The 23,095-nt window shown below is 38.9% G+C and overlaps 2 protein-coding genes across 2 annotated transcripts; both read left to right on the forward strand.

Moving 5' to 3' along the window:
- Positions 1-5,288: 5,288 nt before the first annotated feature.
- LOC310925931 (translocon-associated protein subunit alpha-like) lies at positions 5,289-14,047 on the forward strand. The gene is made up of 9 exons (XM_083888002.1): positions 5,289-5,426; positions 7,163-7,281; positions 8,633-8,726; positions 8,819-8,946; positions 10,574-10,708; positions 10,888-10,964; positions 11,766-11,844; positions 13,110-13,203; positions 13,311-14,047. Exons 1-9 carry the CDS (start codon positions 5,357-5,359, stop codon positions 13,373-13,375), a joined length of 861 nt encoding a protein of 286 aa, XP_083744128.1. The 5' UTR covers positions 5,289-5,356; the 3' UTR covers positions 13,376-14,047.
- Positions 14,048-15,720: 1,673 nt separating this feature from the next.
- LOC310926189 (neuritin-like) lies at positions 15,721-17,478 on the forward strand (the record flags this gene model as incomplete). The annotated part of the gene is made up of 3 exons (XM_083888288.1): positions 15,721-15,778; positions 16,420-16,573; positions 17,250-17,478. 3 exons carry the CDS (start codon positions 15,721-15,723, stop codon positions 17,476-17,478), a joined length of 441 nt encoding a protein of 146 aa, XP_083744414.1.
- Between the last annotated feature and the right edge of the window lie 5,617 nt (positions 17,479-23,095).

Below are 23,095 nucleotides of genomic sequence, written 5' to 3' on the forward strand. Positions count from 1 at the left end.
TCAGCAAAAGTGGAAGATGTGGTTTCACAAAGGTGCACCCATGCACAGATGTTGCACACTACTTTTTGTTGAACACATGCTCAGCAAAATATGCTGGATACATTTACAACCTCACAACACACTATAAACAAAGCTTTGGTTCAGTCCAACCCACTGAGTTAGATTACAGTAACAAATCATGTTTATGTTTTGAAATCATGTTTTGGCATGTGGCGCCACCTACCGCCGTCTACCAATCATTGCAGTCAATAGAGTCTCAGCTGCCGAGCAACCACGGGTTGCCAGTTACGTCAGAAAATGAAACCTAAAAGACCTCTGTATTTTGAATTTGAATCTAGTACCGTTTTTGGCCACATTCTTACATATGGCACATTTAATGAGAGTTCAATGTTGTGTGGATGTGTTTGTTTTAATCAGAGTCAAATTAAATGTGGGGCTGTAAAGGCTGTGTTGCACTGGCTGTTTTCAATGAATTATCATTTCTGAAGAGAATGATCACATTGTTACCATGGTGACATCGCACTGATAATCATAGCTGCAATTTTTGACCACTTACCAAGGTATGAAATCAGACTGTGAAAACAATGTGAGAAACAGCTTTATGGATCATAATATCTATGTTCAGCTCTTAAACAGGCAAGCCAGAACTTTACTGTTGTGATTTAATACACTTAATACTGTCAATGTCCTTAGACACAGCAAGTAAAAGAAAAAAGGGTGAGAATGTTCCAAAAGCAATTGTCTTCTCTATCTGCACTAGAGCTGAAACAATTAATCGATTATTAATCGATTACTAAATGAATCGTCAACTATCGGTTTGAAGCTTTTTTTCATGATTAAAACAAGATTTCTGATTGTTTTAGCTTCTTAAATGTGAATATTTTCTTTGTTTCTTTGCTCCAGATAACAAAGAAATCATTAGAACTGAATCATTTTGGTTTTGTGGACAAAACAAGACATTATTTCCAGGTTTGACAAACACTAATCAACATTTTTCAATGTTTTCTGACATTTTATGGACCAAACTATTACTCGATTAATCAAGGAAATAATCATTGCAGCTCTACAGATGACAGTGAACACACTGGAGCATTTGGCAGATCTAATACCAAATAAAGTATTTCTCTCCTGAGTATTGCATGAAGAGAGCAAACAAACACAGAGATGAATCTGAATAATATTAAATATTAACCTTCATTGTTATTGTATTCATTTTAATTATGCCCTTTATTCATCTGCCATTTGTTTTTTGTTTTTTTGCATTTTAGTCAGTTATCGGTTTTAAAACATTTATAAGCTTTAAAGTTGCCTGACTATTTCTTTTTTCTTTTTCTTTTTTTGAAGTTAAAGAAGGAGTTCTTCCTTCTCCATTGTTGCCAAGAGCTTGATCACGGTGGTAATATTTAATAAATTTTGACTATGTAGGTCCTCGAGTGTGTAGTGATTCAGCATAGTATAAATGAAATAATAATAATAATAATAATAATAAAAATAATAATAATAATAATAATAATAGAAATTAAATAATTGTACTATATTATTAACAGTGACATAAATATAACATAAATCTTACACTGTTTGGATCAGTTTACATGGATCTTCTTTTTGAACAGGTAAACCAGACATTTCAACACACAACAGAAATCCTTTGAACAGTGTCTATGTTTTCATAAATTGTTACTGCGATCACAACTCCTGCACTTTATGTTTATCTAGTTGCACTTTTATATTTTAATGTTTGTTTTGTAAATGTTACATTTCCTGCTTTTTATTTAACTTTTGATGTGTGCTGCTGCCTTTCTTGGCCAGGTCACCCCTGCCAAAGAGATCTTGAACTCAATGGGTCTTTTATCTGGTTAAATAAATGTTAAATAAATAAAATAAAATAAATAAATTTCCAAGAGATTTACTGTATGTTTGATAATCAACTCCATTTTATGCACATTATTTAAAACACAGAAATAAAATATAAATATTAGGTTAAGGTTGTGGAAAAAACATCTGCAAATTTGTTTTTAAAAAAAAGAATAAGAAGAGAAAAGAAAAGAAAAACTAAACTTAAACTTAACTGAGTTCTACAAATGGCTGTACATTACTTACCTTTACAAATACAATATAATGCCTTATAGTACAAGCTCATGAATTGATTTAAAAATCAAATGTAGCAATTATCCTTTACGTCTCATATCCACACTCCACCAGCTATCATTTTACGGCGGTGAATCTTCATTCAAAACTTAGTGTTCAGACCTGTATTGTTGCATGGCATGGTGAATCCCTTTTCACCCAGGACAAATATATCTGTTCCTTTGTTTACCGTGTCTATAAAACACAAGACTACAGTGTCTGCTGCACATTCATGCTCACATGTGATGTGATGCTGTTCAAGGAGAGAAAATACTTTTTCAAAAGGACTGTTGGCACAGTACAGGATGTGTGCTTTTGCAGAAAACCACAAGCTTATTTTAGATTGATGAACACCTCCAAGGCAACAAGCAACACGGCTGAGAAAACTCTATCAAAACTTAGAAACACGGATGCTGTGTCTCAGATTATATACCTGTACAGTATATTAGTATATTATTATAGTACTGTATTTACTGTATACTTACTTGCGTAGTTTGACACATCATTCATCAAATTTGAATCTTACATAGAATGTAGACATGCGTCCATGACAACAAAAGACAACAAGATTAATGACAAATGTAATACATAAACAAATATATAAATAAATGTATCCCTGTGTGTTTCACATGTACAGTTGTCTGAAAAATAAAACAAAAAGTTGCCTAACCTTCAATTTTAACCTCAAGGTGAATGTCGCAAGTGCAAACATTTTATAATGGTAATGCAGTGGTGTAGTAGCGAAGTACAAATACTTTGTCACTGTACTTAAGTACAACATTTACACATGAATACTTTCTACCATTTGTATTTCTAACAAATGTTTACACTACTACAGTTTTGCCATTCACCCATCTTTAATACCCAATCACATGCTGCTGCATGGGTTTAAGTATCTTGCTCAATGACATATATAGACTAGCAGAGCCAGGAATTGAACCCACAACCTTCCAGTTGAAAGACAAATCGCAGTACAGTATATGTCATATACTCTCTTACTTTTAAAGGTGCATTATGTAATAAATCTAAAGCAACTGGCCATAAAATCCTCCTAATATGTCACAGAGACTCTGGAATAATGTTCATATAACAAACTGAACTCACCAACAACAACAGTACAGACAAAATATTTGCATTAAAAAAAAACATTTTGCAGACTGCAAATCATGTTTATGTTTTGAAATCATGTTTTGGCATTTGGCGCCACCTACCACCGTCTACCAATCATTGCAGTCAGAGTCTCAGCTGCCGGGCAACCATGGGTTACCAGTTACGACAGAATAAAGAAACCTAAAAGACCTCGGTATTTTGAATTTGAATGTAGTAACTAACTAACCTTTAAAAAAACCAAAAAAAAAAACATTTCTCATACGTTTAGTAGCAGCTCATTGCCACGCATGTACACGGAAACACAGTGCACCACTTGAGCTTTAAGCATAGATATAATAAAGGGTAGATATCTCCTCCGCCCTGCCGGCCAATGGAGTCGCACGTCTGCGCTGGCGGCCATCTTGTCACAGTCGGCTCGCTCACCCATAACATGTGTTGTAGTGGTACATGGACTTTTTAAAGAACCATAACTTTCTCAATTTTATACAGATTTTCAAACGGTTTGAGTTGTTATAAACGTCAGAGATGTAGTTAATTATGACACTGCATATTTATGAATAATTATAACCATGGGCTTTAAATAACATTAAACAGAACAGAAAGGTGCAATGAATACACACACACACACACAAGGTATTTATTTTAAATCAATATATGGGCTACTAAAACTCAGGAAACAGAATGGCAGGAGATGTGTATACTTTACATAGGAATATTTCTAACATATTCTAAAAAGCCTTTGTATCAACAACAATCTTGCAATACTATTATGTCATAGCCTCTCTGTTCCTGTGTAACAGGACCTGTATTGTACATACTTCCACTAACTAACAATTATCCTAAATATAAATCATAATTTTGCAATATGTTACAGGGGAAAGTTGATCCCACAGGTTCTTGTTTCAAGACAACAGCGATTAGAGCATCCGTACGCTGCACAAAAGTCTGGCATCTTCCCTGGTCAAAGTCAGCAATTTCCTGTAGAAATCATAATCTAAGATGTTTTTAACAAACCAAACCTATTGGAAATCATGTGCAAGTTCGTTATTGTGGTTAGTAAAACCTAGTTATATAGTGGGAAATATCAACCTTAATAACTTGCACAAGTAGGCAGGTAGACAATGTAGCCTAGCCGTGATACACAACTAAGCTGCACGATTAAGTTGTTTTCCGAAGAGAAAAGCTGCAATTTCAACATGTTAAGCATCCAGAATTATAACAACGTTAATAACGTTTGTAAGAAACCAAACCGTTTGTAAATCCGTCAAGATTTCAGCGAGATAAGAGTATTTACGTTTGTGCAGATCACTAACTTACGCTGCGTTCCAGAGCCCATCTAAACCAGTAGGACGTGGGACTTATCTTACCTCCAACTAGAAGTTCACTTGAATGCCTGTCGAAGTGGGACCTCCTACTCGCGAAGTCGGGGCTGATCGACCTACCCTGACCTTCACCAAAATGACGTTGGAGAATAATGGCGGCTCCCATGGAGTCACATGAATAGGCTATAAACTTGACCTTTCTGTTGTTTTAGACACAGCAATTTTATCACAACTTGTTTTTCATGTTATGGCGTGAAATTATGTCATTGTTGTTATCTGTTAGCATGAAGATATGTAGGGCTACGGTAAAAGCACACTCATGACGTTACTTATCGATATGTATCGCTTTTACATATAAGGCTCGCTTGTGTATGTAAGTAGACTGAATTGCTGACAGTCGAAATGCCTCTTCAAACATAAATCGTCCATGTTTTCTAACATTCGACTTCAATTGCTGGAACGCTTTGAAATAGGAGCTAGTACAATCCAGGTAGGATAAGTCCCACATCCCATTTGTTTGGATGGGCTCTGGAACGGGTTAGGGTTAGGGTTAACCTCAGGTTCCACAGGTCCCACCAGAGAGATGGACTGGGGCAAGATGGCCGCCAGTGCGCACGACGTTCAACACTCCGCCGTAAGACATCTACCCTTTATCATATCTATGGCTTTAAGTATCTGAAGCCCCGCCCACACCCACAGCGGCTCGCGCCTCCTCTTTCCCCTTCCTCTCCTCGCCGCTGTCCTCTTCTGCGCGGAACGCTGATGTGTAGCTAACGTCTGACTGCAATTCCACAAAAATGTTCAACCTCGGATCAAAATCGCTGTTGCTCTTTCTCTTGGCCTTTCCCTGCGGATTGATCTCCCTTGGTGAGTCCTGTTTTATTTATGTTTTATCTCTCTTTTTTTGTGTGTAACATCTGTCGCTTCGCTCTGGTACCAGACAGAAAAGTTGAATGAAAGTCTGAAACGTATTGACGTGGCACCACAGTTTCCCACAGCCACACACCACGTAGGCAGCTTTATATCTGCACCAGCGCTTTAATACAGTGGATGTGTGGACTACTTTTCTATATTTATATGTATGTATTCACCCGCGGGGTTGTTGCTCATCGTCCTGACGTGAATGCAAATGAACCACGTCATGTTTGGACGACTATCCAGCTATGATAAACTCTACTCTGTGAGCAGCACAAGTGCTTTTGATGTCTTTGATTAAATCAAGAGGACTAGTGTGTGTGTGTGTGTGTGTGTGTGTGTGTGTGTGTGTGTGTGTGTGTGTGTGTGTGTGTGTGTGTGTGTGTGTTCGAGTTTGTTTCACGAACAGTTGACTACGTCCTCTTGCTGGGACACGTCACCATAGATAAGATGACAACAAGGCTTTTTCCCTCTTACACGCATCAGATGGTGGTTTTCTTTATTGTCCTGAAGTTGCTCATATTAAAGTGGACTAGTAAACAACTTAAACCAAAATAAAATACTGTATTTTTTTTGTTTTCAAAATAATAAAATCACTCTACGAAGAGTACCCACACTCTTATGATTGAATGTACAATAGAAACAAATGTGTCTTGCTCGACTGGAACTGAAATCCATTGAGAAAAGATGGGTTTTGGTGGTTATTTTTTAAACTAGGGTCTTGATCAACAATTACAAATGTGCAAAATAGTGATTACATCCCTCTTCACACATTTTCACTGAGATTTCTCATCATCAAACTGTGCTCTCCCAGCCAGGCAAAGGACATAGCTTCATAAAAGATAACACAATATACGATACAGAAACTGCAACAATGACAGTAAAATGTGTGCAAATGCAAGATCACTTCTAATGTTGTGACAACCGGGCCAGAAAAATGCTAAAATGCTTAAGGAAAACCTGCTAAATATTAGCATTCATAAGCTAATCTTAAGGGTTAATTCATAAAAAGAAGCCAGATAAGTAGCAAAGACACGAGAAGGGGCTAGGTAAATACTACTCATTGCTGTGGAGACAAAAAAGACTATCTTTATGTCCCCTCAGGAGGAATTCTGTCTATCTGTATCTATGACCTGGGGGTACGAGCTCAAACTCCCCCCTGCAGGGGGCGATCAGGACAGTTCAGTATGACCTGGAACTTCTTCAGGACCTGCCTGGAGTAAAGGTCCTTAGTTGTACTCACCCTGATAATATTGCTTGCCAAGCTTAAGTACTTTGTTCAACACAAGGAAGGAGATGAGATATAGTGATCCATTAGTGACAAATAAACACAATAATATGAAAAACAAATGACAGGCTAAGTAATAATACCAAATATTCAGTACTAACATCCTGTGATTATTGCCCGTGTGCAAATAAAAGTGCCAGCACTGAAAATAATAAAATGAAATTCTTTGAATAAAACTACTGATTTCTATGGATTGTGTTCAGCTAATGTTATTTCACACCTCAACAAAATAATTTTCCCTCACCTGTATGTGAAAAAAAATCTCAGTGAAATTATGCTCTGGGAAAAGCTGTCACACCAAAGAATCTGCAAACTGATATTATAATATGACAGCTCTACGATCAGTACCTGCTGCTCTTGTGTCTCATATGACGTCACTGTCGTCTTCTGACCCACACAGGCCACGTCTCTGCAGAGCCAGACTCTGCTGAGGACATCGCTGAGGATGCTGACGCCGCTGTAGACGAGGAGGAGGACGATGAAGAGGTTCTTGTTGAGGAAGATCAGATGCAACCCTCGGTGTGTATCTGTGATTGAGTATCTCACTCACTCATCTTCAACTGCGTTATCCTCCACATGAGGATTACGGGGGGCGGGGGGTTCTCTGGTGTTCCCCAAGGCTCTCTTCTCAGTTCTATGCTGTTTATTATCTACCACCTCCCTCTCAGCCACATATTCCATAAATACAACATTCAGTTCCACTGATATGCAGGTGACGCCTAGCTCTCCCTGTCCACAAAACCCACTTCCACCCTCACACCCGCCTCCTTCTGACTGTCTACAGGAAATCAGATCCTGGCTCTGCATGAGCTTCCTAAAACTTAACAGTGACAAAACTAAACGTCTTCTCATTGGCACCAATCCTATCAAAGATGAGCAGCTTCTCCATTCTCACTGATAGCTCAAAATCTCACAATAGGTCTTAAATAGAATTTTGAAAGGTCTTAAAAATATATTAACGTGAATTTTATTTAAAACGTGCATAAACTTCAGTCTCGTGTTGAAATGTTTCGATTTTTGAGGACGCCGATAACATTACAACACGGAACTAAAGTCGAGCACCACTAGCTAGTGTGCTGTGCGCGCACCGCAGTGTGTTACCGCTTAGCATAGCAGCGGAGAAAACTTAACGTAAGCCCACAGCTAAGCCGAATTGCTTGCATAAGATGGGTAAGTGCAAGTTAAACGTTTTGTGGCTCCAATTTTCCTTCATGTCTTTTGTACTTTTTTGGCAGTATGGATGTGAAATGGGTCTTAAATTGTATTCAATATGGTCTTAAAAAGTCTTAAATAGTCTTAAATTTGACTTGTTGAAACCTGCAGAGACCCTGTAAATCTTATATCAACAATGTCACTTTTTCAGCATATTTTTTCCACCTGCGTGACCTCTCCTGCCTCTGTTCATCCCTCTCGCCAAACAGTGCTGCTATTCTGGTTCACACTCTGGTCACATCTAAATCACTGTGGCAACGCCCTTCTGTCCATCCATAAACTGCAACTGGTCCAAGACTCTGCCGTCTGCATCATTACCAGAACTCCCTCCTTTAGTCACAGAACATCTGACCTGCAGAAACTCCATTGGCTCCCCTTCAAATACCATATTATGTATACGATACCTGCTCATTTGACCACGATAGAGCCGAGAGCCTTTAGCCGCTCGCCCCCGTGCCTCAAAAACTCAGATTCTTTTGCCACCTTCAAATTTCAGCTCAAAAACCACCTCTTCAGACTCTACAATAAGTTCTGGTTCTTCTTTATCGACATTCCTTTTGCATTTGTAGTATTTTTTTTTGTTGTGTTCTATACTATTTTGTTTTATTTTAAGGCATCTATAAATAAAATGCATTATTATTGTGATGCTCATCTTCAGGAGGGAGATGAAGACGAGACAGATGAAGCTGCTGATAAACTGGTAACGTCTCACCCTGATATCGACACAACCATCCTCTTCACCACAGGAGAAGGTTGGTGCTCGTCTCATTACTTGAGCTCACAGCAGAATGTCATTGATGTTGTAGCTGTGCTTAATATTTAATTGTATTCATTATACATTTAGAGTTTCCTGCCAATGAGATTGTGAGGTTCCTTGTGGGTTTCTCCAACAAGGGGAGTCAGGAGTTCACTGTTCAGTCGCTGGAGGCTTCCTTCCGTTACCCCCAAGACTTCCAGTTCTACATTCAGAATGTAAGTTTGATATGTGACAGTAAACCACCAGCAAATGTCTCTGCATCTATTGACTCAATCTTGAGTTTGATGGGTATGTTTATTTTATTTATTTATTTATTTATTTATTTAATCAGATTAGTCCCATTGAGAGCAAGTGTCTCTTTTATAAGCGGGTAGTTACATTAAACATTAAAACATGCTAATATAAAGCACTTACACACAGACAACCTGGATTCACCAGAGCTCTAAACTCATTCAGGGTTACTGGGTTTTGAAGCTGAAAACAGGGATTAAAACTAACTTTTTTCACCACCGTCCCGGAAACGTCTCGAAAAACATTTTGAACCGTCCCGAAAATATTTTTTTACATTTTGAGTTGTTACTTACTGATAATATAATAAAAACACAATACATTATGTTGATAATAAATAATATATTTATTTCACAGAACTTGTCACAGAACTGTGGCCTACCAGACCTTCTGCCACTACTCCCATTTAGTGACTGCATTTAGTGGGTTGTAGTCGTCATGAGAAGGGCCATGCATTGAGATTTGCATGAGGCTGTTTAGGACTGTCAAAATTACTCAAAAATGACGTTTGAGCAGTCTCTCCGTCTCACTGAACAACACAAACATGAGCGCGCAGCCATTTACCTTTTCACATAAGTATTTCCCACCGACCGCGAACCCGTTCTGGTTCACAGAAAGCGTTGAAAACTTAAACAGAAAAATTTAGTCAGTCAAAATTCTCTTTCGTGCCGTGGTCGTCCCGAGAGCTAATATTGATCGTCCCGATGACAATTAATTACGTCCCCGGGACGATCGGACAGTGTTAATTTTAATCCCTGGCTGAAAACCATCTTATTTCAAATAATCCCAAGCAATCAGGTGTCAAAAACCTAACCACTGTCTTTCCCAAATAGATTGGAACTTGAGGGACAACAACATTGCAGGGTGTCCAAAGAACACAGATTATTATTTTAATTTTAAGAAGAAAAGAAGAAAACAATAATCATTAGAGATCTGATTTTGAGCTCTGTTAAACATGTTTGTTATTTACAACTGAACAACGATTCCAATTCATACTTTTGTTTAGAACCATAACTCGTACAAGCAGAGTTGATTCCTCCTTCTCAGCCATGACTCCATCCACAGTTTTTGTGCATTTCTCAGCACAAAACATCACACACAACAGCTATTAACTGACAATGCCGACAGTCCACCTCTATGTCTGTTTATATTCTGAAGTTACGTTAAATCACGCACATTTCTCTGAGATTGCAAATCCCTTGAATCACCTCCTTGAAATTTAAACTGCGTCTTGACTAGATCGTCTGTGATTTCTCAGAATTAAAACATTGAAAATCAATTGCAAAATTATTCGTGTCTGTGGTCTCCCATGTTTTTAAAATGAAGTCAGATTTGAAAATACTCCAGTGCTTTAGAGAGACTGAGTGGTTTTTAAAATTCAAAGTCTAATTTCGATGCAAAAAAATTCAGTGTTAGAAAATTCGAATTCAAACTCAGATGGCACAGATTTACTTCCATATCCCAGGCTGGTTAATGGAAATGATGACACACACAACAACACACATTAATATAAATGTTTTACATGAGTTTTTGTAATGGTTTTTGTGTTTTCAGTTCACAGCTTTGCCCCTAAACACTGTGGTGCAGCCTCAGGCTCAGGCTTCCTTTGAGTATTCTTTCATCCCAGCTCAGCCCATGGCCGGTCGTCCTTTTGGTCTCGTTATCCTCCTCAACTATCTTGACCCTGAGGTAAAAATAAATAAATAAATGATAACAATATTTGTTCAAAATGTTTCTGGTGATTGTTCTCATGCAAAAAGCCCTCCACAAACTTGAATAGACGATAATCAGGACAACCTTTTTTTCTTGATCCTATTTTCTGCGATGTTTTAGTCTTTGCTCATTTATTATTTTTCATTTTTCTTCAGGGTAACGGGTTCCAGACTGCCATCTACAACCAGACTGTCACTATCATTGAGAAAGAAGAGGGTCTGGACGGAGAAACGTGAGTCAAAAATGCAAAATCTTAACTAGATGTGATAATGCATCCAAATTTTCACAATACAAATTTACAAGACGCAAAACACTAACAAATGCTGAAACTACTTTAGATGAGCTAAAAACAAAAACCACAGCAACATGAACCGCTTACCAGCTGATTGACTCTTTTTTTCTTATGTACCACCACTTCCTTTCAACCTGGCTTTCAAAATAAGAGTGAAATGTGTACATTTGTTTTCAAAAGTGTAAGTTGCTTCATGTTTTGTTATTTGTTTTGGGATTTGTAAAGGTGTTTCATGTTTCATTGTAGTTGTAGTTTGTACTTCCAGGCCACCATACTGATGGACAAATGCTGTGTGAATAATGTGTTGAACAAAATATTCTCCCTCGTCTCTCAAGGCCCTTAAAAACTTCATAACACGTGCTGTCCCAGTGCATGTAAAGACGTGTAAAAAAAAAAAAAGTAGGTGTGAAAATGACACAAAAGCAATCAGTGTGCTGCTGGTGTGAGATTTGGAAACTGCAACCGCAGCCAAGTGAGAGAAACAACTTTGCATCCTAATATATGAACTCAGGAGATAATTGTTTTTGACAAGGCTTCACACCAACAAATGCACATACTGAAATATATGGCATGAGACAAAAACACACAAAATTTAATGGCTGCAAATTAAGGCCATGCATAGTAGGGGCACTGTAAATGACATGCATCTCACTTAAGATCTTAACTGACCTTTTGAGCAAATCCTTGAATATGAATGTGCTAAGAACTGCAGTTACAGAAACAATGTGGTTGTATTTGCAGGATGTTCATGTACGTGTTCCTGGTTGGACTGGTGGCTCTGATGGTCTTTGCAATGTATCAGGTCCTGGAGTCGAGGACGGTACGTGCTTGTCTTCAATGAACACTTACATTAAAGTGCAACTATGCAGGATTTCAACCCTAATTTAATAGCTTTGGAGTTTTTGTGATAGTTACATTTCTTGTTGTGGGAGATTGGGTGGGCTATCTCCACTCCCCCTACTGTCCGTTAGAGGAAAACCAGCCTTGCAAGATCAGGGCTGCAGACCTGGAGTCCTCAGTATAAAGAGGTCCTGAAAACGGTCCTTTACAGCAGTACACACACACCAGCCAGTTACGGGGTATCATATGAGATAGAGCTATTTTAGACGTTAATCGCAGCAGTGACTGTGAAAAAAAGCAGAGATAACCATGGTTGGAGGACGCGAGGAAACTGTGTTAGAGTCCAACAAAAGAGTAAACGTCGGAAGGTTTTTTTTTCATATGTTGAGAATTGAAAAACACAGAAGCTTGCAAAACAGATGCTTTACCGGCATGGACATGGGTCTACGGCTTGTATTCACCAGCTCCATAGAATATAAATGCAAATGGCCAGGACAGGGCAAGAGAGGGGGGTCATCAAAATAAATATATGCTAAAAATATGTACTCAAAACTGGAGGAGGAGCTCCGTAGAGAAAAAGGACCAGACTTGCAAAGTCCCGCTTTGTGATTCTATTGGGTATCGACACATACTCGGCATCTTGCCCTTTGTTAATAGAATGTGCATGAGACACTGATGCCAGCAGGTACACAAGGAAAAACTGATTTCAAAGGCCTCACCTAAAAATGTCTTTGCAATAGCTTAAGAACATATTCACTGCATTTCTTACCATTAAACAACCTTATCTAACTGGAAACACTGGAGCTGCTGGTCTACTGCTGCCTCCCTTGGTTAGATTGTAACACTTAGTTAAATCCAAATAATGGCAGCATTTTATGAACAACTCCTGTGTGCCGTTATGTAGAATCCTTGATGTTCTCAGTGGAGCTTGGTATGGGGAGAGGGGCAGTTAATAAACTTCAGTTTCCAGCAAAAAAGGCTATCTCAAAGCAGTGAACATCATCTTAAGATCAGTCTTAAGGGGGTTGTTAAGTGGCAGAAGTGTGATCTTCCACAGAGTCAGTGTTGATGTGTCTCATACAATCATACTTCAAAAAACCCAAATTATCACTTTAATTATGTTATGTTATGCACATGAAGTAATTCACTGTCTTTGTTTAAATGGTTCTCAACAGGGGAAAAGAAGCAGATGAAAGGGTCAAAGATATTTAAAACATGTGTTGCTGTCTTCTTGTCTTCTTGCAGAAAAAGAGAATCTCTGTGAAAATAGAGAAGGGCACAGGTGGCATCAACGATGTGGACATCAGCTGGATTCCTCAGGAGACTCTCAATGTCATGAGTATGTTCAATTTAATCCCAACTGTCACAACTAATAACAGCCTCATGTTCCTGTTACTCTCCGCGAGAATGAAAGATAACGAATGATCTTTGCATCCTATCTCACAGACAAGGCTTCACCGAAAACATCTCCAAGGAAACGAACCAAGAGAGCAGCTGGAACGGATCAATAAATCTGTCCATTTTCCATTCATCGTCATACTGTCCATCAGGCCATCAATTCATTTCCTCACCACAGTAACCAGATTCCCATTCATAATGGATTCCTGGAATGAAAATTTCAGTCCCGACCAGTCAGATTAAGATGTTTTATGGATGTCGGCCTCTCTGTAGGATTTCCCTGCTGCATCACAAGCAGAAAACACCCTGGACTCCACAGCTCTTCTCAGTGTGGCTGTTTAGACACTAACAGGACTGATCTGCAATTCATTTTTAAATGTGTGTGTGTGTGTGTGTGCGTGCGAGCATGTTTATGTATGTGAAACCAATGAGTCATTAAAATGGTGGAAAAATAAGAGGGATGTGGTGCAAAAAAACAAAAAGGGGAAGTTAAAAACCTCCACACAGTTGATCAAATGATGGGTACTGTGACTGTGATGCCCCCTGCGAACAAAAGTAAAAATAGATACAAGTGATTCAAAGGTTAAAACCCTCCCTAGGTTTGTAAAACCTTTGAGTTTGATGTGTCATTCATGTTCTCTGGGGTCAACGGCAGCTGCAAGTGCAACCAGCGTTATAACTAACAGTGTTAGAACAGTGAGGCTCAGTGGAGCGTTTCACACTCATGATGATAATAATGGTGCAGTCTCTCAGGCTGCATGACGTTATTTTTGATGAAAAAAATAAAAGCGGTGAACAAACTTGCTCTTATTTCTTCATAATGATGCTGTTGTTGTCACAGTTGTGCTGCTTGCATTAATATTGCATGTGTCTTCAGTATACACTCATTCAGTGGAATTGCAAACTGTGGACAAATAAGGTTAAAGTGAAGATGAGTGTTTGTTTTTGGGTGGGGATTTTGAGCACGTCGTCATGTTTTTATGGATTCATATTTTGCTAACTCCAAGACATTGATACTACTTTTCATGTCTGATTTCAGATATCAAACCCTTGATTATCTACCAAAATCAAAATCAGTATAATAAAGCAGCAAACTTTTAAAGATGGCAAGCTATTAAAAAAAACAACTAAATATCAATTCTTAATAGGAGCATTATGGACTACCGTGGTCTCTTTACGGACCATTTAAACGGTAATTTGTTGATCGTCCGTAAATGAGACCGCGGTAGTCAGCGTGCATAAGTTAGCAGGAGGTTTGATATTCGCTCATTCGCTTATTTTCTCAATCAACAAATAGATATTTTCTCATTCTGATCGCTGTAGTAGTTGCCAATGATAGACAGCTACTTACTAAAGGTGACATTTTGTTGATATCTGCCATTATTGTGAAATGGTATGAAATTAAATATTTAAAATATTCTCCCAAAATCAACAAATAGACATTTTCCCATTCTGATTGCTGTAGTAGTTGCCAATGGTAGACGGCTACTTACTACAGGAAAAGTGCTGTTGTTAAATATTTAATTTCATACTGTTTCACAATAATGACAAATATCAACAAAACGTCAAAGAATGTCAGGCTGAATGGTCGGCCCCCACACATTTTCACCTTACCAAATATGACCCTCACCCCTGAAGTAAAACCGTGCAATGAGCGACGACCCTGTGATCATGGAAAACAAGGTTTTCCGTTTTGAGTTAATGTTTTTATGTTTTCTGCTTTAGTGTTTGTGTAGTGTGATTTGCGTTTCCGTTTTGATTGAATGTTTTTGTGATTTGCATTTGTGTTTTTTGATTTGCCTTTTGCACCTCAGGGCCACCGTATAAGTGTAGTCTATACCTTTACCTCTATATATGTACATTTTTTTTTTCATTCCTATTCTTGATTCTAGAAAATGTTTGCATAGTATAACTTACTGCCATTTCAACGGATACTGTTCATCTGATGAATGATGTCATTTTATGCATGTGCCATTTAATAAATATCATATATTTGTGTATGCATATACAAAAACACACACACACACACACATATATATATAAAGATGCCACAAAGACACAAATTGTGTACCGTTTGTTGCGTTCATATAGCAGGTTTATTTGTTTGTCGGTGGCTCGTGCCAGTGTAGGTGAGAGCTGTCCTGCACTGAAGGGGAAGATGAGCTCAGCGCGCGCCGGGGGGGCAGGTGACGTCAGCAGTCGGCCGGAGCAGGGGAAAAAAGACTGAGCATATATATGTACACACCTACCGAGCGTTTATTATCTCCGCTTTATCAGAGTGACTCTCTTCAGGAATGGACACTTAGTCAGAGCTGTGTGACTGTGTGTGAAGCTTCCTCCTCTCTCTCTCTCTCTCTCTCTCTCTCTCTCTCTCTCTCTCTCTCTCTCTCCCTCTCTCTCTCTCTCTATCTCAGCATCCTCGCATCCCGCGCCTCCGCTCCGCCGGAGATGGGATGATATGGGATTTTTCATGTCGACGAAGATCGCGGGGATTCTTCTTCTGGCGGCTGCTCCGGGTAAGATGTCTCGCGCTCGCGTAATGATGGAGGAAACTGCATCTCTGCGCATCAGAGGTGTCAGGGCATCTCCATCACTTTTGTATCATCGTGATCGTGCCGTGTATTAGCGTGGCCGCCTTCAGCCATTGACGATTAATACTGGGGTGGCTACACTTGGGCGGGAGAGATGCAACACTCAAATAAGAAAGAGAGAAAAAAGAAGCAATAATACATTTGTTTCCAGCAATGAGTGCTTTATTTTCATTTTGCATTTTCCTCCTGCAAAAGTTCTATCGTGAAACTATGATATTATATTATAATAATAGTAGAATTAAAAGTTGTTGTTTTTTATTGCATGTGCTGTACAAATGGAAATAATAATAATGATGATGATAAAAGAGCATTGATGATGCTGCAGTCAAGATAGATAGATAGATAGATAGATAGATAGATAGATAGATAGATAGATAGATAGATAGATAGATAGATCGATAGATAGATAATCAGGACCCTATAGAGAAGAAACTAAATGTATGAACACATTTGACAATACATTTACTTTAAATTGCTTTCAGACCTGTCCATTAAAGAAGTACAGGAAGGACCAAACGTCACACTCACCTCTCTTTATTTATGTATTTATTTATTTATCTCCTCAGTTTTCCTGAGCCTCATCGTGCCAGGAGACTCGGCAGATGTGCGGTGTGAGAACGTTTACAAGGACTTTTCCGACTGTGTCCTGGTGCTGGGAGACAGCATGGACAACTACCAGGAGAATGTGACCAGCGAGAGGGGAGTGGCAGCCGTGTGCAGGTCAGGACAACCAGCATCTGTGTTCACTCTGTCATCAACACAAAGTATAGATCCTATAGGTCGTCAATGTGAGCCAACGCTTCCTGTAATGAATTCACTTTACAGGGGGGGGGGAGATAATTATGGTGGGCTGGAGTAAAACAGTCAAACAGTGTGTAAAACTGCCTCTCCATTCAATTTGTGTGAAATATTGTGATATTGAGTGGAATAATAAAGATGACAGGTGCGTCCTGTGACAAGAACAGTGGAGAGTCTCGCAGGGAGAATAGAGAAGTGACTGGTGCTGAGACACTGAGCCACTCTGCTAAATAATTTATGACTTTGCTGCAGCAGTAATGAAATTCCAGGGACATATTTTGTCATTGTTACTGCTGGTGTGTACTCTACAACCCCGGCACGGAATATTGAAGTCAAAGATTTACACATAAGCCGAAGAATAACTGCCCGGCTGCGATATCATCTGTGATATTGTTTCACTCTGTGATGCAGTTGCCATGGTAATTAAAGCTCAGTTTGACTTACTCAAAGCCACCAGAACCATGTGAGAAAATCAATGAGATTATTGGCAAGCGAATTTAATCCACAACAGCCAGTGGCACGTCAGCAAGTCACGGTGATTTGTGAGTGAAATGGCAGATGCAGAGTTAGTGTGATAATCCTTTGTTTGCCTGCACAGCCACTGGGAAGCGTTCCACACATGTGCTCTCACAGCGCTGTCCGACTGTCAGGAGGAAGTCAGCTCCATCTGGGAGACGCTGAGGCAGGACTCCAGGAAGATGCGCTTCCAGGGAAGTCTGTTTGACCTGTGTAGCCCCAGCTCTGCTCCCAGCACGTGTCCACATCTCGCTGCCCTTACTCTGCCACTGATGCTGATCATGAGTGGGTCCAGCTGGTCCTCTGTATAAAATGAGGTGGGTTAGAGGTGAGAGTTGGGAGATGGGAGAGGAAAGGAGGGTCTCACAATCACATTCCCCAGAGTTCAGTTGTTCCCGAGTTCACACTTAAAGCCATGGATTAAAGAGACAAATGTTTTATTGAGAATTATTTTGACACAGAGCCAAGGATGCCTTGTGGCAAACCAATCAATATTTGCTCAGATGAATAATGTCTGAAATCCCCTCAAATACTTCACAGCTTGATCTTCCCTCATGTCAAAGAAAACAATTTTTCTTCCAATCGTCAGTCCAGAGAGACCAGAGCCTGCAATCAGTCTGTGGATGTAAAACACAATACATCACCAGAGGGAGATCAGTGACACTTTGGGTTAAGATGGACACAACAATAAATGAGACGGGTCAAATTAGAGAATGGCAGGCCATCACGGTCCAGATAATTGATGTACATGAGGGATAAGTATCGACTGGCACGTCCAATACTTTACAAGAAGGTAAATAAGATATTTCTCACCATTCCGTTGATGTAGTGCTCCATATGTTAGCACCATTTCAATCTCCAGTGAGTTTGTGAATACAACAAAACCATATAAATGTATTTAGCTTCTACACTGTGGGAAAAGTTTAAAGGGACCAGACCAACAGCAGCAACAGCTTAACAAAGCTGCTCTAATAAGCTCTTAGAATGATGAAGATACTGAAACGTGAATCATCTACATCAGCCTCAGAGATTAAAGCTGCAGTGCGTAACTTTAAACAAACGTCTGTTACATTCAAACCATTGTCAAATGACTTCACACCAGTGCTGGGTGGTATACTGGTGCATACCAATAACCTGCATTTTTATTTATGTAAACTCATGTAAACTGCAAGACAAGAGGGGGACCCATTTCACTGCTGCACCACAGGGCTTAGCTGAAGAAGTAACTGTGATAATAAATGCATGTATTAGAGCACTAATAATGTATGCAGTTACGCGTGCACACACACACTCAACTATGCCACTCCCTCCCTCAATACGGGCAGACACACACACATGCTGGAGCACTCACTCATGCACATGCATAAAAAATACAGTTGTATACGGATATATATAGAAGAAGAAGAGAAGAGAAATCCTGAATAAAGAAACAGAATTTTACACCATAAGCAGAGGTTAGTAGGTAAATGAGCGGACATTTAAAATGAGGAGTTAAATATCCAAACAGCAGTGGGGATGAAGGACTTCTTTTGCTCAAATAACCTGGTCGTTCAACAGTTTAAATTTTCCTTGTCCCCACCTACCCCTGACTTGCTGCTGTATACACATAAACAACAATAAACAATGAAATATGTCATTGTATAATTCAAAAACATCAACAACAACAGCAAAAATTGCCAAAAGTTACAAACTGTAGCTTTAAAGATACCAAATATACTACAGGTGGAATGTACCTTTAACCTTTTCTCACATTACCTGACAATCAAGCCACTTGTATTTACCCTCCAACATTTCAGCTCACTGTGGCTGATGTTGCACGGCTGCTATAAAGACACCAAAAACTGGCATCAGGCACCGAACGTCCAGCTCCTCTCTCGCTCTCCCCGATCCTCGACCCACACTTTGGTTCAGTCTTTACACTCAGTCAGCCATTAAACGTCTGACCTGTTCATGTTTGTGGAAAAGTGAGAAAGTTCACTGTTCTTTGTCTCTAAATCCTCTGGTTGTTTGTGAAAGTGCTCACGTGTCCTTCATCACATCTCATCACGTGTGACCAGACCTGTACTTCACATTAATAATGCCAATAATGCAAAAAAAAAAACAAGGGAAACACATGATCTGTAGATTTTCACAGACAAGCTTGTATCACACTTCATCACAAAAGCATGATTACATTTTCACAAATTATCATATTTTAATACTCAAGACGCTGTATTCATTTTAATTTGTGTCCCTATATTCATCACTAATGAAGTCAAAATATATGCAAAAGCAGAGTTACAGCTTCTGTAATTAAAAACCATATTCTCTACGTCTTTTTTTAAAAAAGATTAATGGTACCAATTAAATATCTACCAGTTCATGCACTGAATAATTATGCTGTTAAACAAAGATTCCAAGGTGTAATTTTGGGGGAAAATTAGTCCTGAAAGCCCACAAACTGCAAAAGCAGCAAAGAAAGCAGCAGGGAATCTAAGAGAATGTGTGCTCAAGTTCAAAGCAATATCATCTCCACCGTATCCCATTGATTATTTTTGATGAGCAGCCCAAAATTAGTATTAAGAAGAAATTAGATTTTTAAAAATGTTACATTATTAATTTATGGTAAGAATAATATAGCAAGTGCATCGATTTCTGTTTCTCACTTGCACATTTCCTTTGTGATGGTGCTACTAGACGTCTAAATATAATTTCTGTGGTCCTGGACTAATTTTTCCTCATCTATTTTTATCACAAATGCATGACAATTTATGTGGCAGTGGCTAACTTGGACAGTGTGCAGTCAGTGGTATCAATCTGTGCATGAAGCGACACTAGCTCCTGTGTGTGTGTGTGTGTTTGTGTATCAGCATCCTTTCTTATGCAGACTCATTAGCCGACCGCCCTCACACCCGTTACATCAGCATGTTTGTTCTAGTTTTGATTAAATTCACGTTTCATAAGTGGTAGCCTTACGTCATGTGTGTCTGGTGATGAGAATACAAACAAAATCAAGTTGTGGTGTGTCCTCCAAGCATGAGCAATATGTGCGGTCACTCTCTGCTGTCCTCTTTGAAGAGACGACTCCTGAATCATCATATGCCGTTTAGTAAAAGCATGAAAATGAATGAAAATGTGTTATCGCGAGCATTACTCACATGAAAACTTACCATGAGATCAGTTTAAACACGGACAAAACTGCTGAATGTAACACAAGTCAGTCAGTATCCGTGGGATTTGTTTTTTCTTCAACTTACTGATGGAAAAGCACATTATTTACAGATTGCACTGTACAAAGCAATATATGGAGATATTTCTAATAAAGCACCACGTGTATAATTGTTTGTGTGTATGTGTGTGTGCTTAAATTTGATACAAAGGTGTAGAAACACAAAGTGGCCATTTTTTCAATGCAGTACGTCCTCTGTCGTACAACTCATTTACTACCGAGTTCCTTCCTGCAGCAAAGTGCTGGTAATGAGGGTCGACTTGTTAGTGCTCTTCCATCTGTTTCCTTCCACCTGGACACTTCTCACAGGGGCAGTGATGGGAGAAAATGAGGGGTCAGAGCCCGAGGAGGAAAAACCTTAGTGGAACAGCACACGCGCTCCTGCTTTGCCCCTCATTATAGAGCTTTCTTTGATGTCTCAAGCATAAGGGCCAATTATTTTTTCACCTGCAGTTTCCAAACTGGCATCTTCTACCAACTCTTAAGGCTGGAGCAAGCACCATTTAACTCTTCAGAGAGGGGGAAATAATACACTCTGACTGTCCTGATTCTGTGGTGAGAGCAAACTTAAAAAATGGTAATTATATGAATAGGTCCAGCTTGCGTTCTCTGTACTTATATACATTATATAAAGTAAAATGATGTCATGTTAAATAGTTAAAGGTGCCATATGTAAGAACGTGGCCAGAAACGGTTACTACATTCAAATTCAAAATACAGAGATCTTTTAGGTTTCGTTTTCTGACGTAACTGGCAACCCGTGGTTGCTCGGCAGCTGAGACTCTACTGACTGCAATGATTGGTAGACGGCGGTAGGTGGCGCCACATGCCAAAAAATGATTTCAAAACATAAACATGATTTGCAGTCTGCAAAATATTTTTTTAATGCAAATATTTTGTCTGTACTGTTGTTGTTGGTGAGTTCAGTTTGTTATATGTATACATTATTCCTGAGTCTCTGTGACATCAGATTTTATGGCCAGATGATTTAGATTTGTTACATAATGCACCTTTAATATAGAAACATTTTAAAATAGAAAATGCAGCATTCCATGTGAAAACTGTGTTCAGCCACTGCAAGAAATAATCTTGCATTGTTTACATTTGTATTTAGAGCTGCAACTAACGAGTATTTTCACGATTAATCGAGTAATCGCATGGTCCATAAAATATAAGAAAATGTCTTAAAAGTGTTGATTTCTTTGTTATTTGGAGAGAAGAAACAAATAAAATGTTCACATTTAAAATGCTAAAACAATCAGAAATATTGTTTTAATCATGAAAAAAGCTTCTACCCATTAATGGATTATCAAAATAGTTGACCATTAATCGAGTAATTGCTTCAGCTCTATTTGTATGCATTAAAGTAATGGGAATTGTTAGAAAAACCTGTAAAGGAGCTGGTAAATAGATTGTGTTTATCTTCAAATAAGACTTTCTCATGCATGTGTTAAAAGGTTCAGTGAATAACATTTAGGAGAGTGTTATCTAATGTATTTTTGCTCAACAATAAATATATTTCACTTTTAACGGCCTTACAATAGGCCTTTTATGTGGACTTGCTTTACAGCTTGCCGCCATCTTGTGCCAGCATCTTTGTACAGAAGCACAAACAGACGAACCAGCCTGAGCATGGGCTGCTGTGTTTAGAAGAGGAAGCAGCAGAGACAGTGAGAGCATTGAGAAGAGTGATTACATCCTTTCTAGCATTAGGAATAGTACCAAAATAACCTATACCCTGAGTGTTCCATTCTTTGGCACCCTTACCTTGGGGTACCAGAGTAAAATGGCATGGTAAGGTCAGTCCACCGACGACAGTCAGCTGATTGGGCGACAGAAAAATGTCACTCCTGTGTGACCAGTGTTTCGTCAACATCTGCAGTGTATTCTCATACAAAGCTGCTGAGACAAGCAACAACAAACGAATGGATGTACATTGGGACATGGGAATGGTGTCGATCGGTCTGCAGCAACGTGCACTCACAAAAATATCAAGTATTATCACCCTGCACCACAACATTGTACATAGGGTCACAGAAGGGCGGACAATTCTCAGCATGATTTAAATACAATTTAAAAAAAATAAAAAACATGACACAGATGATTTGTGTGTGAGCAGAACTTTATCGACGCTAAATTCTTTCATTGAACAATAACATGAATGTTGAGTAAAATAGTCCTCACAGAATGGCTTCAATAGTTCAGGTTAAATAATCTGTGATGGAGGAATAATGCAGGGGGTGTGGCTTCAATATGCCAGCAGTAAGAAGTGTGATATGTGCCTGTGCTGGAAGGAATAGGAGGAATAGCATTGATATTCAACTGTATTTCCATCAAATCTGATTGTTTTAGCCAAATTATGCTACAGTATATTTACCCAAAAATTAATTTCATTTATTTGCATTAATTCCCATAGAAAGTTGCCCATTTTGAACATTCCTTGAATTTTGCAACCCTAATTGTATACTACACTAAGCAGACTGCATAGACAACGTCGTCACTGCATATTTGAGGAATGTTCACCTCCAACAAACAGTGGATGTTTTTTTGGGAATAAAGTGGCTGCACCGTCCACATTACACATCCTAAAAAGACAAGAAAATAAACAATACTTGCTGTGCAAAAAAATACTGAAGGCCAATAACAAGCAGAATAAGACTGAATGTACAGACTCCATCTCATCAAGTAAAATAATTTATACTGTACACAAAAGACAGAGA

This window comes from Microchirus variegatus (genome assembly GCF_963457635.1).
Source record: "Microchirus variegatus genome assembly, chromosome: 4".
Lineage (NCBI taxonomy): Eukaryota > Metazoa > Chordata > Actinopteri > Pleuronectiformes > Soleidae > Microchirus > Microchirus variegatus.

Coding starts and splice junctions, on each gene's coding strand:
- LOC310925931 (XM_083888002.1), top strand. CDS start 5,357: ATGTTCAACCTCGGATCAAAATCGCTGTTGCTCTTTCTCTTGGCCTTT. Junction 7,282..8,632: donor AAGATCAGATGCAACCCTCG/GTGTGTATCTGT, acceptor GCTCATCTTCAG/GAGGGAGATGAAGACGAGAC. Junction 10,965..11,765: donor GAGGGTCTGGACGGAGAAAC/GTGAGTCAAAAA, acceptor TTGTATTTGCAG/GATGTTCATGTACGTGTTCC.